This window comes from Nansenia antarctica, assembly GCF_963989245.1.
Source record: "Nansenia antarctica genome assembly, chromosome: 1".
NCBI lineage: Eukaryota > Metazoa > Chordata > Actinopteri > Argentiniformes > Microstomatidae > Nansenia > Nansenia antarctica.
In genome coordinates, this window is record NC_137674.1 from 104,412,180 (window position 1) to 104,430,145 (window position 17,966).

General features: G+C 48.3%; 6 protein-coding genes and 1 pseudogene across 7 annotated transcripts; all 7 read right to left on the reverse strand.

Moving 5' to 3' along the window:
• Nucleotides 1-484: 484 nt before the first annotated feature.
• Nucleotides 485-859, reverse strand: LOC308175734 (histone H2B; the record flags this gene model as incomplete). Its single annotated transcript, XM_080550282.1, has 1 exon — nucleotides 485-859. The coding sequence occupies one exon, from the start codon at nucleotides 857-859 to the stop codon at nucleotides 485-487; it is 375 nt and encodes a 124-aa protein (XP_080406408.1).
• Nucleotides 860-1,949: 1,090 nt separating this feature from the next.
• Nucleotides 1,950-2,261, reverse strand: LOC308175746 (histone H4; the record flags this gene model as incomplete). The annotated part of the gene is made up of 1 exon (XM_080550294.1): nucleotides 1,950-2,261. The coding sequence occupies one exon, from the start codon at nucleotides 2,259-2,261 to the stop codon at nucleotides 1,950-1,952; it is 312 nt and encodes a 103-aa protein (XP_080406420.1).
• A 931-nt stretch (nucleotides 2,262-3,192) lies between these two features.
• Nucleotides 3,193-3,579, reverse strand: LOC308175726 (histone H2A-like; the record flags this gene model as incomplete). The annotated part of the gene is made up of 1 exon (XM_080550274.1): nucleotides 3,193-3,579. One exon carries the CDS (start codon nucleotides 3,577-3,579, stop codon nucleotides 3,193-3,195), a length of 387 nt encoding a protein of 128 aa, XP_080406400.1.
• Nucleotides 3,580-6,707: 3,128 nt separating this feature from the next.
• On the reverse strand, nucleotides 6,708-7,550 carry LOC308155632 (tubulin alpha-4A chain-like; annotated as a pseudogene). Its single transcript has 2 exons — nucleotides 7,374-7,550; nucleotides 6,708-7,242 (listed from the first exon to the last, which is right to left on the reverse strand). The product of its transcript is annotated as a tubulin alpha-4A chain-like (transcript).
• A 4,091-nt stretch (nucleotides 7,551-11,641) lies between these two features.
• On the reverse strand, nucleotides 11,642-12,016 carry LOC308175740 (histone H2B-like; the record flags this gene model as incomplete). Its single annotated transcript, XM_080550288.1, has 1 exon — nucleotides 11,642-12,016. The coding sequence occupies one exon, from the start codon at nucleotides 12,014-12,016 to the stop codon at nucleotides 11,642-11,644; it is 375 nt and encodes a 124-aa protein (XP_080406414.1).
• Nucleotides 12,017-12,674: 658 nt separating this feature from the next.
• LOC308175743 (histone H4) lies at nucleotides 12,675-12,986 on the reverse strand (the record flags this gene model as incomplete). Its single annotated transcript, XM_080550291.1, has 1 exon — nucleotides 12,675-12,986. The coding sequence occupies one exon, from the start codon at nucleotides 12,984-12,986 to the stop codon at nucleotides 12,675-12,677; it is 312 nt and encodes a 103-aa protein (XP_080406417.1).
• Nucleotides 12,987-17,359: 4,373 nt separating this feature from the next.
• LOC308175715 (histone H3.2) lies at nucleotides 17,360-17,770 on the reverse strand (the record flags this gene model as incomplete). Its single annotated transcript, XM_080550263.1, has 1 exon — nucleotides 17,360-17,770. One exon carries the CDS (start codon nucleotides 17,768-17,770, stop codon nucleotides 17,360-17,362), a length of 411 nt encoding a protein of 136 aa, XP_080406389.1.
• Between the last annotated feature and the right edge of the window lie 196 nt (nucleotides 17,771-17,966).

Consider the following 17,966-nt stretch of genomic DNA (forward strand, 5'->3'; position numbering starts at 1 on the left):
GTCACTCCTGTCCATTATATTAATACCGGAAACCGTTGTAGACGACTAGTGAGTACACTACTCCAGCAGTTGAAAGAAACAATGGCAGAGTGGAAAAACAAAAAAGGCGCGCAAAACTTCCGGCGCGTTCAAGGACTGGAGTCTTTGAAAATTGTAATATCGAGTAATTGATACATATGGCTTATACATGCTTATGTTATGTATGCTTTCTGTCTGTTTCAACCCTCTGTGTCTTTCACTCTTGTATTATGTTATATTTGCGTTTTCTTCCTTGTCATGTGAAGCACTTTGTGACCCTTGGTCTGGGAAAGGTGCTGTATAAATACATTGTACTTACTTGTTACAATACACACAATCAGTACAGAATATAAATTCGACTGATTTGTAGCACGTGAACTCAACTCACTATGGAATTGCTTTTTTTGATGGGGTGGGTGGCTCTTAAAAGAGCCTTTTGGGGTAAGTAATACAGACGAAAATCTGTTTACTTGGAGCTGGTGTATTTGGTTACGGCCTTGGTGCCCTCGGACACGGCGTGCTTGGCCAGCTCACCGGGGAGCAGCAGACGCACGGCGGTCTGGATCTCCCTGGAGGTGATGGTAGAACGCTTGTTGTAGTGGGCCAGGCGAGAGGACTCGCCGGCGATGCGCTCGAAGATGTCGTTGACGAAGGAGTTCATGATTCCCATGGCCTTGGAGGAGATGCCGGTGTCGGGGTGAACCTGTTTCAGGACCTTGTACACGTAGATGGCATAGCTCTCCTTCCTGGACTTTCTGCGCTTCTTGCCGGTTTTGCCGGCGGTCTTGGTAACGGCTTTCTTGGAGCCCTTCTTGGGCGCTGACTTCGCTGGCTCGGGCATGTTGATGATCGTTGCTTCTCAGAAACGAATGATGGTGCCGTAAGCACATAGCCCCTATATGAAGGGGGAGCAATGCAAATTAGGCGACTGCTGACACACACTTCCAATGCCGAGCGTAGCTCTGACGCTCAACAGACAGACACTCCACGCTCACGGACATTCATTATCTGCGCACGCGCTCCCCAAGTCTCCTCCCCCACGCTGCTTTTTCACTGGTCTGCCTTGTTTCCTTCAACCAGAGAAAAATGGAAAAAAAAGACCTGAAGAAGAAGAGGAAGATTGAGAATACTAAAAAGGACACAAATAAACTCCTCAAAAAAGTTCGGAAACGTTATTTTTGTCAATTATTCCTCCTCTTTAATAATACCAATTGGTATTGTATTTAATATCGTTGGAAAGCCTGATTAGTCACCATTGCAACGAGGTGCCCTGACAGTGTAAAATGAATAAAGTGTAAAAATGGCCAATATGTGTTGTTTTTTCCTTATTACTGTGGGAGAGGGCAGCCATCCAATCCACCAAGCAACTCAAAACGATACCAACAGAAGAATATTGCAGGCGATTTTGGGGCCGCTACCCACACGTTCAGCTGTGTTGCTCATTCCACGCATGCATGATCCTTACAAGTTGTACTAATGTAACTAACTATTGTAATGGTGACTAATCAGGCTTTCCAACGATTGGTATTATTAAAGGGGAGGAATAATCCACAAAAATAACGTTTCCAAATGTTTTTGAGTTTAGAATACCTAGAACAAGTCCCAATACTATAGTAAGGCTTGCACGTACGAAATACACTGTCTTTTGGAGGCGGTACATTGCAAGGAAAAGCATGGTCGCAGTCTTAAACTATGTGGATATTTGCCTAACAAAATATAAACGATCAGGTCTCCATGGAGGGAAATGAGGACTGTTGGGAGCGTGGAAGTGCTTGTGAACTACTGATTTGGCAACGTAAATGGTTGTCTTTGTATTTAAAATGTAGACAGGACTGCTATGTTACTGATGGAATCAACTCTTTTAAGTGTGGAGATGGGTGGCTCTTAAAAGAGCCTTTGGGTTCAGATGTGGTGGTTGGGGTTCCGGAACCTTAACCGCCGAAGCCGTACAGGGTGCGTCCCTGGCGCTTCAGAGCGTAGACGACGTCCATGGCGGTGACGGTCTTCCTCTTGGCGTGCTCGGTGTAGGTGACGGCGTCACGGATAACGTTCTCCAGGAACACCTTCAGCACACCACGGGTCTCTTCGTAGATCAGACCAGAGATACGCTTGACGCCCCCACGGCGAGCCAGACGGCGGATAGCGGGCTTGGTGATTCCCTGGATGTTATCACGGAGAACTTTGCGATGGCGCTTGGCGCCTCCTTTGCCGAGTCCCTTTCCACCTTTTCCTCTGCCAGACATGATCACGATGAGAACAAGTTAATGTGTGTGTTGTTAGACAAGCGTGGAGCTTATTTATCTCCGCTGGGAGGACGTGATTGAGACCAACCTCGACACAGGACCGCGTATTAAAGAGGGCGGGAGCTTCTGCTAAGGACAACCCTGTCACCTACCCAGACCATAAGAACTGTGATTGGTCCGCTTGGTAGCGTCACACGATTCCGACTTATTCATTGGCCCGCGAATGTAGACGAGCTCATTGGCCCGCGAATGTAGACGAGCTCATTGGCCTGTTGTCACCTCCTTCTCAGGCTGTCATTGGACACGAGCCCCGAGCATCCTTCCCGACATAAATTAAAACTCTAAACCCCTCCCGCTCCCCTTGTCCACCCGCCCCGCCCATGTAAATTATAATAATAAACATAATAAGAAGATTTTAAAAAATCGGTGTTATGGGAGAATCCATAATTATTAGTCAACTGGCAGATGATACCACTGCTGTGATACCACTTTCTTAAGGACAACGACCCCAGCTATAGCTTTTACCCTATTCTCAGATGCATTAGGTTTGAGGCTGAATATGAATGAATGTGAGCTTATGGCCGTACAAGACTGCTAATGTATTTTCACAATATCCCTGTAAGGTACCGTTAAAATGTGTTTAAGCTTAGCCAATACTTATCGTGTGAAGTATAGTGACGTATTGGTTGGTGACACCACGTGGCCAAAACAGAAGTGTGTTGTTGTGGGTGCGTTCTCAGCCTCATGAAAGTGTATGATGACTGTTTAATTTAGTGATTGTAGGCTTCAACACGAGGCACACAACGGTACTCATAGCGGACAAACACCGTTTAGAGATGAAAATACAAATTGCACGTTTTGAGAGACAAGTGGTTGGCTCTTAAAAGAGCCTTTGGGGTTAAGTAGTGGGGTGAAAGCCGTAGTAGAACTTTTACTTGGCTTTGGCGGGCTTCTCGGTCTTCTTGGGGAGTAGCACTGCCTGGATGTTGGGCAGCACACCGCCCTGAGCGATGGTCACACCGCCCAGCAGTTTGTTCAGCTCCTCGTCGTTACGGACGGCCAACTGCAAATGACGGGGGATGATACGAGACTTCTTGTTGTCGCGGGCGGCGTTGCCGGCCAACTCCAGGATCTCAGCAGTCAGGTACTCGAGCACGGCGGCCAGGTAGACCGGTGCGCCAGCGCCCACACGATGGGCATAGTTGCCTTTGCGCAGGAGCCTGTGGACACGGCCCACTGGGAACTGGAGTCCGGCTCGGGAAGAACGGGTCTTCGCCTTGGCCCTGGCCTTGCCTCCGGTTTTACCTCTTCCTGACATTTTTCAGGATTCTAGCGAGTTCCGTAAGCACAGAAGAAAAGAGTCTGAAATAATAGAAACCTGCGTAGTGTGTCGTACTTATAGCTCGCCGTGACCGGCGTTCATTGGCCACCAGGCCGATGACACCTCATCCAATTGGCTCTCTCCGTTCATGCTGCGGCTACAGCTGGACCCTTCTCAATTGGCGAGCAACGGACCAATCCGGCCTCGGAGCAGAGACGCGCATGTGCGCGCGCCCTCCCGCCACGCCCCGCGAATGACGACTGAGCCCACAGATATCCGCAGGAAGTGTCGTAGAGCAGAGTGATACCAGCGATCAATTCAACACTTTGAAGAATATTTCTGTACAGTCCAGTTAATACAAATATAATAGGCATGTGGAAAATTAGATATTAATTGCACCAATATGTACATTTTAAAGATCCAAAATGCTTTTTCAAAATTGATAAAACAAACAAGGAGGAAGGGGCATTAAGTTCCATTAGTTCATGACAGTGACAACAAGTGGTGGGAGGGATCTTGCCTATATTTTCAATGTTTATTTCTGTAAAAAAAACTATACCATTTCAAAATGTCTCATATATATGTTATTCTATATAAGATCTTCTGTTGACAGGAAAGAGTACCTGGGTGCTGAAGTACCAGGCTGTACCAGCGCCAGGACCTGCACCAGGATGTGAGCTCCGCACTGGACAAAGCAGTTCCGACGACGAGGAATGACTTGTGAACAGTGTATACGCTAATAAGATGCAGGGAATCTTTCCTGGATACACGGTGTACAGGTTTTTCGCCCTTGCTTGCTTGCTGTGCGCTTGTGGTCCTCAGGCCTCTACTCAGCGGCCCCGGCCGCCCCGTGTGTTTGGTCTGTTCCGCCGCCGGGGCACCTGGTTCGGCTAGCCAGGTACGGAGCTATTATGGTCTGTGCTTGGTTGGCTGGGCCGGGTGTGCTGGTGGTGGGGCGGGTGTGTGGGGCGGCTGGGGGTCCCCCGTGGGGAGGGTTTGGGGGCTGCTGCTGTGCGCTGGTTTGCAAACTGGAAGTAGTCGCTCTATGAGTAGAGGGCTGCAAGGGAATTTTCCTGGATGCACAGTGTACACAGTTTTTTCCCTTGCCTGCTTGCGTGTTCTGTCATCATGTGAAGCGCATTGGGTCACATTTTGTGAGAAATACGCTATACAAATAAAACTCATAGCCTTCTTTTTCACCTCCAGGTTCATCAACCCCAACCCTCCATCCTTACATTAATTCTCTAATATCTCTCGTGAAATCCTATAAGTGTTCTCCAATGACTTTTGTCCGCTATATGGTGGTGGTAAGTTGAAGTTTGTGGTGTCGCAGCAAAAAAAGCGCCAATTTTTCAGCACCGGATCTCCTACAATCCGAAATCTGCCCCTGGCCTAGACTACATAATGTTAATCTGAATTAATCAAGGATGAAGACTATTTCACCATACATGATGCATCATAGCTCTTTGCTCGCTGATGGGGTCCCATGTTGTGCAGTAGGTGCCCTTTTTTTCTTTTTGCCCCTGCCCTTCAAACAGCCTGAGTCCGCCACTGTTCTATCTAGAGCACATGCTGGTGCTGATGGAGGACGATAACAACCAGCCACTGACAGTGAGTAACTATTTGATAGCTTGATGTTAAGAACTAATGGATCAAACTGTTTGGGGATGGATTTTGCTAGGGCAATAGAGCACTGCAGGTGTACTTTGGAAAGGTTCCCCCCCCACACTTAGAAGACCTATCCCGCCTAAACAGATTGTAGCCTGGCAGGTGTACTTCAGGATAGGAAATGGACTTTCTTAACCAAGACTCAGTGATTACTAGTACCTCAGGACTGGAACCGTTTACCCAGACTGACAACTGATCTATTTTAGGAATTAAACTCCTTGCATTGATGTGCAGGAGACCCAGGTTCTTTTGGGCACAGAAATCACCAAAACAGAGAAACAATACCAGTAAGGGTATTGGGGAGCAACATTTGAGGGAACGAATTACTAAACAGAGGGAACGGATTACTAAACCGAGGGAACGAATTACTAAACAGATTCACACATCAAATCTTTTTTTCTACCATGTGACCCCAGGGGGGCTCCGTAAGAAAAAGGCGTCAAAAGTGTTACTTTATCAGAGAATAATGGTGCGTTCGGCAGATGTAGGAAACTCTGATACGAATTCCCTAGTGGGAAATAACCACCCAATTTGGACACAAGTCAGAGTTTGTCGGGAAACTCGGACCAGTATGAAGATACGTGTTGTGACGTTCCACTGTAATCCCCCACCTTCTTGTGAGAAAACAGACGCTGATTTAGACAGTAATGGTAAAACAAATAATTAAAATAATAATAATAAAAGGGTAAAAGGTTAATTAGAAACTCCCCACACCTGTGCTAATTAACCTCACCCTGGCTCCCATCCCTCCACAGTCGAGACCAAAACCACCCCCCAGTAGAACAGCCCACTACCTCCCCCAGTAGAACACCCCACCCCCTGACATACACACAACCAACCCCTACTACCACACTAACATGTTAATTCGCAGGCTGATGAAACCATTTCCTGTCCATGTCATCTAGGTAGTTAGATGTGTGGCACAGACTGTCAATAAAACCATTTGACCATGGAGAAGTGTGTTTTAAGTCAGAGTGAGTTATCTACCTTTGTATTACAGCTTAGATTAGCTAGGATACAGCTCTTCTGCCCCCAGCTGTGTATCCATGAAGAGTGAGGTCACTGGATCCTCTGTTCGTTTAAGATTTTTACAGTGAGCAAAGGTAACATCACATCCTCCCCTTTAAAGCTGTAAAGGAATCCCTGCCGCACCAGGCATGATTAGAACCATCATTACACATCTATGTATGGATGGACAATCTGGTTACACTTTCAGTTCTAATAATGTTCATGGAACACAGCACACCTATGCAGAAGATTTGACCAGTTCTTCTGAACAAGGAAAACCTAGTCAACAAAGTTAGATGAATCCTACTTGCAGTCACGCTAGTCTAGTTGTCATGTCAATCCTACATCTGTCTAGTACATGTCCATTCCCAAAACCTAGTAGCTAACCTTAAGTGAGCCCTGCTTTATAAAACCTAGTAGCCATCCTTAAGTGAGCCTGGGATCGCACTTCACCATCTGGTTGGCTGGCTCAAAGCAGGCGTTGGTGATCTCAGGGACAGACAGCTGCTCATGGTAGGCCTTTTCTGCAGAGATGATGGGAGCGTAAGTTACCAAGGGGAAGTGGATACGGGGATAAGGCACCAGGTTAGTCTGGAATTCAGTCAGGTCTACGTTCAGCGCTCCGTCAAAACGCAGGGAGGCGGTGATTGAGGAGACAATCTGGGCGGTGAGGCGGTTGAGGTTAACATAAGACGGCCGGTCCACTCCAAGGTTACGCGTGCAGATGTCAAAGATGGCCTCATTGTCCACCATGAAAGAGCAGTCAGAGTGCTCCAGGGTGGTGTGGGTGGTCAGGATGGAGTTGTAGGGCTCCACCACTGCTGTGGACACCTGGGGAGCTGGATAGACTGAAAACTCCAGCTTGGACTTTTTCCCATAGTCCACAGACAGGCGCTCCATCAAGAGAGAAGCAAAGCCAGAGCCCGACCCACCACCAAAGCTGCGGAAGAGGAGGAACCCTTGCAGTCCGGTGCACTGGTCAGCCTGAAAACAAAACAGTCACCCAAATGTTCAACATCGAGACTTGCGTCCTTGCAGAGATGGCACAGGAAAAGCCATAGAACATGGACTAGGAATAATTATAAATGTACTGCATCACGTTTGTGGAGCCTTACCATTTTACGTATTCTGTCCATCACAGGCTTCACAATCTCTTTGCCGATGGTGTAATGGCCACGGGCGTAGTTGTTGGCAGCATCCTCCTTGCCACTGATGAGCTGTTCAGGGTGATACAGCTGACGGTAGGGTCCATTCCGGATCTCATCTAGAGAAGCAGTCACATTAAAATGCATGCAGAAAATGAATCAAGGCAACTAGTCATTGGAGTACCACACAAGATAAATTAGGCTTCACGTGCTACCAAGGCATAGAGACTAAATGTAATGTAGTCGGTACTATGAACCATCTACCAGTGTAGAGCAAACGTGCACCTCCTTACCAACAACTGTAGGCTCCAGATCAATGAAAACAGCCCTGGGAACATACTTCCCACTCCCAGTCTCACTGAAGAAGGTTCCAAATGACGAGTCAGCCAAAGCAACAGCACCAGAGTCCGCCAGAACTGTCCCATTTGGCTGGATACCATGCTCCAGGCAATATAACTCCCAACCACCCCAGCGGTCTACTTATCAAAATAAGCCTGGATTGTCCTTTAGTGACGTTGATGGAATACCCCCCCAGGACAGTCATCTGTAAGTTGGGTGTTCCACTGCTTCGTTGCGGCGATGACTCACGGACGCCGTCCTCCCTCCACAGAGCGCTTTGTGAGCGTGATGGTGCCTCTGTCCCCAGGCGAGAGGGACTCGTGGGGGGCGATCGGGGGCATCGTGGTGCTGGTGATCCTGGTGGTGGTGCTGCTGGCCCTCCTGCTGCTCTACCGCCGCAGGCAGAAGGAGAAGCAGAGCAACACACCCACCGTCTCCTTCTCCGCCTCGCGCACCGTCAACTCTGAATGGAACTCCCAACCACCCTCCTTGGGGCCACCATCTTCACAAAGCTGGACCTCCGGAACGCCTACCATCTGGTCCGGATTCGTGAGGGCGACGAGTGGAAGACGGCGTTCAAAACCCCCCGTGGCCACTATGAGTACCTCGTCATGCCCTTTGGTCTCACTAACGCCCCCTCCGTCTTTCAGGCCCTAATGAACGACGTCCTCAGGGACATGCTGGACATCTTTGTCGTCCTCTACCTGGATGACATCCTAGTATTCTCCAGGAACCCTGAGGAGCACGTCCAACATGTCCGCCTAGTCCTCCAGCGCCTACTGGAGAATCGCCTTTTTATTAAGGCTGAGAAGTGCTCTTTCCACACTCACTCTGTGGAATTCCTGGGGCTCATCGTGGAGGGTGGGTTGACTCGCCCTGACCCCAAGAAGACTCGGGCCGTCGTCGAGTGGGGCGGTGGTGGAGGCGTTCCACGAGTGGCGGCACTGGCTGGAGGGCGCAGAGCACCCCTTCACCGTCTGGTCGGACCATAAGAACCTAACCTACATCAAGTCGGCCAGGCGGTTGAACTCCCGTCAGGCACGCTGGGCCCTGTTCCTCGGGAAGGGTCGGTCCATTCCGGATCTCTTCCTTCGGTTTAACTTCCTCGACTGAATAGCAAGCAACTACTCAAATCACATACAGATGAATTTCTGCTATATGGGCCAATGAAGACAATTCATACAAACTACACCCAGAGACATGTAGATCAGCAGCTCAGCAAAGTAATGCGGACAAGAGACCAGCTCAAACCAGCCTCCGCTCGGCTCAGCCTCCGCTCGGCACTCTGTGGGCAAGAGTCTCCACTGTCCCTGAAGACATCAAAGAGAGCAACACAATGTTTATTACGATACCAAACAACCCATCTACAGTGGGGGAAATAAGTATTGAACACATCATCATTTTGTCCACTAAATGTATTTCCAATGAGCCTATTCAAGTGAATTTTGCACCAGACTTTGGTATTAACCCCTTATCAGTAGAGGTGGTAGTGGAGGTGGTAGTGGAGGTGGTAGTGGAGGTGGTAGTGGAGGTGGTAGTAGAGGTGGTAGTAGAGGTGGTAGTGGAGGTGGTAGTGGAGGTGGTAGTAGAGGTGGTAGTAGAGGTGGTAGTGGAGGTGGTAGTAGAGGTGGTAGTAGAGGTGGTAGTAGAGGTGGTAGTGGAGGTGGTAGTGGAGGTGGTAGTAGAGGTGGTAGTGGAGGTGGTAGTGGAGGTGGTAGTAGAGGTGGTAGTAGAGGTGGTAGTGGAGGTGGTAGTAGAGGTGGTAGTGGAGGTGGTAGTGGAGGTGGTAGTAGAGGTGGTAGTAGAGGTGGTAGTGGAGGTGGTAGTGGAGGTGGTAGTGGAGGTGGTAGTAGAGGTGGTAGTGGGGGTGGTAGTGGAGGTGGTAGTAGAGGTGGTAGTGGAGGTGGTAGTAGAGGTGGTAGTGGAGGTGGTAGTGGAGGTGGTAGTGGAGGTGGTAGTAGAGGTGGTAGTGGAGGTGGTAGTAGAGGTGGTAGTAGAGGTGGTAGTAGAGGTGGTAGTGGAGGTGGTAGTAGAGGTGGTAGTGGAGGTGGTAGTAGAGGTGGTAGTAGAGGTGGTAGTGGAGGTGGTAGTGGAGGTGGTAGTGGAGGTGGTAGTGGAGGTGGTAGTAGAGGTGGTAGTAGAGGTGGTAGTGGAGGTGGTAGTAGAGGTGGTAGTAGAGGTGGTAGTAGAGGTGGTAGTGGAGGTGGTAGTAGAGGTGGTAGTGGAGGTGGTAGTAGAGGTGGTAGTAGAGGTGGTAGTGGAGGTGGTAGTGGAGGTGGTAGTGGAGGTGGTAGTGGAGGTGGTAGTGGAGGTGGTAGTGGAGGTGGTAGTGGAGGTGGTAGTAGAGGTGGTAGTGGAGGTGGTAGTAGAGGTGGTAGTGGAGGTGGTAGTAGAGGTGGTAGTGGAGGTGGTAGTAGAGGTGGTAGTGGAGGTGGTAGTAGAGGTGGTAGTGGAGGTGGTAGTGGAGGTGGTAGTGGAGGTGGTAGTGGAGGTGGTAGTGGAGGTGGTAGTAGAGGTGGTAGTAGAGGTGGTAGTGGAGGTGGTAGTGGAGGTGGTAGTAGAGGTGGTAGTGGAGGTGGTAGTAGAGGTGGTAGTAGAGGTGGTAGTGGAGGTGGTAGTGGAGGTGGTAGTGGAGGTGGTAGTGGAGGTGGTAGTAGAGGTGGTAGTGAAGGTGGTAGTAGAGGTGGTAGTAGAGGTGGTAGTGGAGGTGGTAGTGGAGGTGGTAGTGGAGGTGGTAGTGGAGGTTGTAGTAGAGGTGGTAGTAGAGGTTGTAGTAGAGGTGGTAGTGGAGGTGGTAGTAGAGGTGGTAGTAGAGGTGGAAGCATTGAATAAATGCTTGCAATCAACTCAGAATCATGAAAAATGCCTAGTTTGACCCCTCAAAAGTTACTCAAGTCCAATTTAAGCATTTTCGAATTTTTGAGAATCGGTTATCGGTACCCCAACTTTGAGCAGTTTTTTATGAGGTTTCCCACAGGAGTTGAATTTCAACCTTTTAGTACATGTTATTACACACCTTTAGAAACACATTGGTGAAGAAATTTCTTGGTAACGATTTACTTCGCAGATTGGTCAAATATCTGGTAAAATGCCCTTACTATAAGGACTGGAGTCATTGAAGATTGTAACATCGAGTTATTAAACACCAGTACTATATAATATCTACTATACCATAATATACCGTCGACTTCATTGTAGCACGTCAGCTCAAATCACTATGGAATTGCTCTTTTATTGACTTGTCACACTGACTTGGCCAGTTAATGACATCATGGGGGTGATATGAAAGCATTTTATCGATAGATAAGTGAGCATGGCTTGGCGGTGAACGCCGTTTAAACCATTGTTATATTTATGATTTATGTTTAAATCCACCTGTTCCGAGAAATTGGCCATGCGTATGTATGCAGTGTAGTCACTCCTGTCCATTATATTAATAGCGGAAACCGTTTTAGACGACTAGTGAGTACACTACTCCAGCAGTTGAAAGAAACAATGGCAGAGTGGAAAAACAAAAAAGGCGCGCAAAACTTCCGGCGCGTTCAAGGACTGGAGTCTTTGAAAATTGTAATATCGAGTAATTGATACATATGACTTATACATGCTTATGTTATGTTATATATTATTTCTGCCCGTTTTAACCTGCTGTGGCTTTCACTCTTGTATTATGTTTTTATTGGTGTTTTCTTCCTTGTTGTGTAAAGCACTTTGTGACCCTTGGTCTGGGAAAGGTGCTATATAAATACATTTTACTTGTTACAATACACAGTCAGTACAGCATATAAGTTCGACTGATTTGAAGCACGCGAGCTCAACTCACTATGGAATTTCTTTTTTTTGATAGGGTGGGTGGCTCTTAAAAGAGCCTTTTGGGGTAAGCAGTACAGACGAAAATCTGTTTACTTGGAGCTGGTGTATTTGGTCACAGCCTTGGTGCCCTCGGACACTGCGTGTTTGGCCAGCTCACCGGGGAGCAGCAGACGCACGGCGGTCTGGATCTCCCTGGAGGTGATGGTACGACGCTTGTTGTAGTGGGCCAGGCGAGAGGACTCGCCGGCGATGCGCTCGAAGATGTCGTTGACGAAGGAATTCATGATTCCCATGGCCTTGGAGGAGATGCCGGTGTCGGGGTGGACCTGCTTCAGGACCTTGTACACGTAGATGGCGTAGCTCTCCTTCCTGGACTTTCTGCGCTTCTTGCCGGTTTTGGTGGCGGTCTTGGTGACGGCTTTCTTGGAGCCCTTCTTGGGCGCTGGCTTCGCAGGTTCTGGCATGTCGACAGTGGCTCGTTACTTCTCAGAAACGAATAAAGAGGCGGCAAACGCACACCCGTAATATAAAGGTGGGGCTATGCAAATTAGGCGGTTGCTGACATCCACTTCCAAAGCTCTAGCCTGCCTCGCGGGTAAATACATTATCTGCGCACGCGCGGGCTCCTCCTTACTTTTTCACTCGGCTGTCGGGTTGCCTTGTTTCCGATGGCGATATGAACATGAAAACGTCAAGAGGAAGATTGAGAATGATATACATAGAACACCAAGTCCCCCAAACTCCCAACCAGCCTAGCGATTACTACCAGGAATTGTCCTTTTGGGATGGTACGACAAGGGCATGCATTATTATTATCACTAGATGCGCAATAGAAAAAGGGGCTGCACTGTGTTGTGTGCGTAATAATCCATAATAACCATTTTCTTTCTAGGGTGCACATGTGGGATGGTCATTTCTAGTCGTGGAATGCCAAGACTACGCATTTACTTGCGTTGACATTGATTTGGCAACGTATGTTTTTATTCATGACAGCTAAACCCGTTGAATGTACAGGCCTGACAAAATGCGTTATAATAATGGAATCAACTCTCTTGTGTGGAGATGGGTGGCTCTTAAAAGAGCCGTTGTTTTTTTGGGGGGGTGGTTGAGTTTACGAATAGTTTAGCCGCCGAAGCCGTACAGAGTACGTCCCTGGCGTTTCAGAGCGTATACAACATCCATGGCGGTGACGGTCTTCCTCTTGGCATGTTCGGTGTAGGTGACGGCGTCACGGATAACGTTCTCAAGAAACACCTTCAGCACACCGCGGGTCTCTTCGTAGATCAGACCAGAAATGCGCTTGACGCCCCCACGGCGAGCCAGGCGGCGAATAGCGGGCTTGGTGATTCCCTGGATGTTATCACGGAGAACCTTGCGATGACGCTTGGCGCCGCCTTTTCCGAGTCCCTTTCCTCCTTTTCCTCTTCCAGACATGTTGAGTTCAGTAGGGTTAAGTTACTATGACTTCAGTGAAGTTGTGGGGTGAATTTATCTCAGCTACGAGGACGTGATTGAGACCAGGCTGTACAGGAAGCGCGCGCTATCGCTTGCCTCTTTTTTTCTTTTTTCTTGTGGGGGATTTTTGTAGAGGGAGGAGCTTCTGCTAAGGACAACGTTTGGCATTATGGGCATTATTGAAGCAAAAGGACATCGCGCATACACACACACACACACACACACACACACTCCTTACAACAGCACATGGTCAAATTTAGACACTATTATGACTGCAACCATTTCAATCTTTTAGCAATGTTGTAGTAGGAAATGTAGGCTCAACTGTTCTATTTTGTGGAGCTCTGCCCCATAGGAGAGCTCTGCTCCTATTGGTTTACTCCTATAGGTAGCCAATGACTGAATTATTTATTGATTTATTCAGGGGGTGTTTTGCCCTGCCCGGTAAAGACAAGGGCACTCCGAGAGGAGATTGCGAATCTGCTGGCAAAGGGTGCAATGGTCCTAGTCCCCAGGGACCAGTGGTTTGTACTCCCCCTCAATCTGCTGGAGCTTCAGGCAGTCAGACTGATTGCTCAGCTCAACAGCTAAAAAAAAAAACTTCCCACCTGCACTAAAGAGGGGCGAACGGAGGTAACCACAACACAAACACCACTCTCTCCAGCTCTCAGCAGCCTCACCCTCACAGAGCATGAAGTGAGATGCGTGCTGAAGGCGGTGGACCCCAGGAAAGCCTCAGGGCCGGATGGCGTCCTGGGACGGGTGCTGAGGGACTGCGCCGACCAGCTTTTCACCAACATCTTCAACCAGTCCCTGTCCCAGGCCACCATCCCACCCTGCCTGAAAACCTCAACTATCATCCCAGTCCCGAAGAAAAAGCACGGTGAGCTGCCTAAACGACTACCGCCCGGTGGCACTCACACCAATCATCATTAAGTGCTTCGAGAAACTAGTCCGGGCCCACATAGTCACACGCCTCCCGCCCAACCTGGATCCATACCAGTTTTGATTGATTGATTGAAAACTTTATTAGAAGATTTGCAGAAGTAGGTACATGAAAGTACATATTACATACAAGGTCAACTAAAAGGATAAAAACCCAAGAAAGCCACTGGCTTATTTCAATTGGGGTCCTTGATTTTCAATTCATCGTTACATGTAAGACAGACAGGGGAAAAAAAAAAAAACTAGTACTATCTACACGATAATACAGACAAATAACTAGTACTATCTACAGGATAAAAAATACATCCATCATGGGAAGAACAATACTAGATATACAATACAACAAAACATCAGGTATGTACAGCGGGTAGGACAGGTGGGGACATACACCACAGGTGGGGGCGGGGGACAAAACATAAAGTATGTACAGTGGGTAGTTCGGGTCTTTTAATCTGATTTTTGATTTAGAGGGTCCAGTTACGGATTGCAGCCTCCTGTAAATGTTTTTTGAGAGTGGTTTTGAAGGTGGGCAGTGTTTTGCACTCCTTTAAGATTATAGGAAGGGCGTTCCACATTTTTACTGCATAGTTTGCAAACGAGTTTAACCCCTTGTTTGTGGTGCAACGCGGTTGAACGTGGTTCGTGGAGCTTCCTCTGGTGTTGTATGTGTGGACGTTGTTCACTTTTTGGAAGTATGTTGACAGGTACTTGGGTGTCTTTGTGGTGTAGCGTATCTTGAAGACCAGGCCCAGTGCAAGCTGCTGCACTCTGTCAACTACTCGTAGCCAATCAAGGCTCAAAAAATGAGCAGCGGTTAGATGTGTCCTAGGGTTGAGGCCTAGCAGAAGCCTAACCAGTTTATTTTGGGCTGTCTGGAGTCTTGTTTTATGGGCCTTTGTGGTTCTATAGTACCATGATGTTACGGCATAGTCGAAGTGACATTGAATGAGAGCTCCTGATAGGGTCCTCAGTGTGTTTTTACTGACAAGTGAGGATATCCTGTACAAGAATTGAAGAACAAGAGTTAGCCTACAGAGCCCACAGGTCCACAGAGGACGCCATCGCGACGACTCTCCACTTCACTCTATCCCACCTGGAGAGGGGAAACAGCTACGCGAGACTGCTCTTTGTGGACTTCAGCTCTGCCTTCAACACCATTCTTCCAGACAGGCTAGTGACCAAACTACTAGACCTGGGACTATCACACTCTATATGTGCATGGATCAAGGACTTCCTGTCTGACCGCCCCCAGAGGGTGCGGGTGGGCTCCCACACCTCCACAGCCCTCAAACTCAGCACTGGGTCCCCCCAGGGCTGCGTGCTAAGCCCCATCCTCTACAACCTCTCGACTTCACCCCCGTCCACCCCAGCAACTCCATCGTAAAGTTTGCAGACGACACCACCGTGGTGGGCTGCATCTCGGGGGGGGACGAGGCGGCGTACAGGGATGGGGTGGAGCAGCTGGGCAAGGTTAACAACCTGCTGCTGAACCAGTCAAAGACCCAGGAAATCATCGTGGACTTCAGGAGGAAAAAATCTGAGGTCCAGCCCCTGCTCGTCGATGGAGGGAGCGTGGAGGTGCACATACAGGATGACCTGTCCTGGAAGATCAACACAGCAGCCATCATCAAGAAGGCACAACAGCGGCTCTACTTCCTGAGAGTCCTCAGGAAAAAACACATCGGACAGGAGATGCTTGTGACCTTCTACCGCTGCGCAGTGGAGAGCATCCTCACCTACTGCATCTGCGTGTGATTCTCCAGCTGCACAGCCGCAGAGAGGAATGCGCTACAGAGAGTCGTGAGATCGGCCCAGAAGATCACCGGCGCCCCCCTCCCCTCTCTGGAAGAGCTGTACAACACACGCTGCCTCAGGAAGGCCTCCAAGATCTCCAGAGACCCATCCCACCCTGGGAACGAACACTTTGCTCGGCTGCCCTCGGACAGGCGGTTCAGGACCATGTTCGCAAGGACAAACAGACTGAAGCTCAGCTTCTACCCCAGGGCCATTCAGGCCCTGAACACAGCAAAGACCTAGGTTCTAGGCCCTGGACAATCTAGACAATTTGATGGCAGCTACTAGATTGAAATCAAGTGCAATACTGAAACACAACTGTGAACATTTAAAACCTGCAAACTGCGACACTTTAAATGAATGTGCAATAACACTATGTGCAATATGACAATCCTCGGGTACATAAGGTTCAGAGATAGGAAATGTTAGAATAGGTATAGCATAGCATAGAGTACAGCACAGTGTTTTAATTGTATAGTATAGTATAGTGGATAGTGTACATAGTCTTTATTTATATAAACCAGCTCTTTTCCCTTCTTGTTTTTAGTTTTTTTTCCTAGCACCAGGGGAGCCCCCCCCTCCCAAATTTCGTTGTTTGGTACCTGTACTATATCAATGACAATAAAGACCATTCATTCATTCATTCATTCATTCAGATTGAGCTCTCTCTGTGAAGTCTAGAATCTGAGATTATTGAATCCCAATCCTGTGATGGTGTCAACAGTCAGAGGATGTTCATATCTGGTCATACTGGAGCTCTAATATTCCAGGGTTCATGTCTGGTGAGGTTGGACCTCTATTACATATTCCTGGGGTCAGGTCATCTTCATTTGAATGTTCCAATGATTGCAAATAGGACATTTGTTTTCAATGTTTTCTCAATAAACTGTAAAAGAGATTATTTTATTTTTTTCTACATTTAAATGTTTTCCTTGTACAATGTAAATTACCCTAACCATCAAATCAGATTAAACTTTATTTACAATACATACTGTGGCACATTTCATTCACATATGCAGTATAGCCTAACGTGTTTTAATAACCCTGACATATTCAATACAACATGCTTTTATAATGTGCTCATTGTGTGTGGATTTATGGCAAATTCTTCTAATTTAATCCATTTTAAATTGAGTCTATAACACCACATAATGTGGAACATTGAAGGGGTCTGAACACTGTATTCTGTACATATATATACTATCTATTTTAAGAACAGCCTATGGGGGTACCGCATTTTGATGTCCTCCCAGCACCATTAAGCTTTAGCCGAAGTAAATCACAGACCTTGTGTGGAGAAAATCCGTGATCTACAGAATACACTGACTGACCCTGATTTACTTCGGATTATTTTACATAAGGACAATCACAACGAGTTAGACCATCACAACGAATTCACACATTAAGGCCTTATGCTGTTGTGAATTGGCCTACATGTATTTCGGTTACCGAGATGGCACGGTCAGCATCCCTGCAGGCTACTCATTTGAGTCGTATAACCTATAGATTAACGCCATACACGGGTGGTAAATGGAAACACGCCTTTGAGGGAAATATTGAGGTGGCTCTTAAAAGAGCCTTTGGGGATTTCCTCTCAGATCGGTGTGGTCATCTTAGGCGCGCTCTCCACGGATACGGCGGGCCAGCTGGATGTCCTTGGGCATGATGGTGACTCTCTTGGCGTGGATGGCGCACAGGTTGGTGTCCTCGAACAGACCGACCAGGTAAGCCTCGCTGGCCTCCTGCAGGGCCATCACAGCAGAGCTCTGGAAACGCAGATCGGTCTTGAAATCCTGGGCAATTTCCCTCACCAGGCGCTGGAAGGGCAGCTTGCGGATGAGCAGCTCGGTGGACTTCTGGTAACGACGGATCTCCCTCAGAGCCACGGTGCCGGGCCTGTAACGGTGAGGCTTCTTCACGCCGCCGGTGGCCGGGGCGCTTTTACGGGCAGCCTTGGTGGCGAGCTGCTTCCTTGGGGCTTTGCCGCCGGTGGATTTACGAGCGGTCTGCTTGGTTCTGGCCATGACGATATCTTCCTTCGTTCAGTTGGAGTATAACCAATCTCAACAGAACGTTGTACATTTATAAACCCCCAGTCGTGCCCCGATTGGTTGGCGACTATAGACGAGCTCATTGGCTCGTTTGCGCCTCCTTCTCCGGCTGCCATTGGACACGAGCACCGTCCGCGCCATTGCCGCCACAAATTCAAACACTTAAACC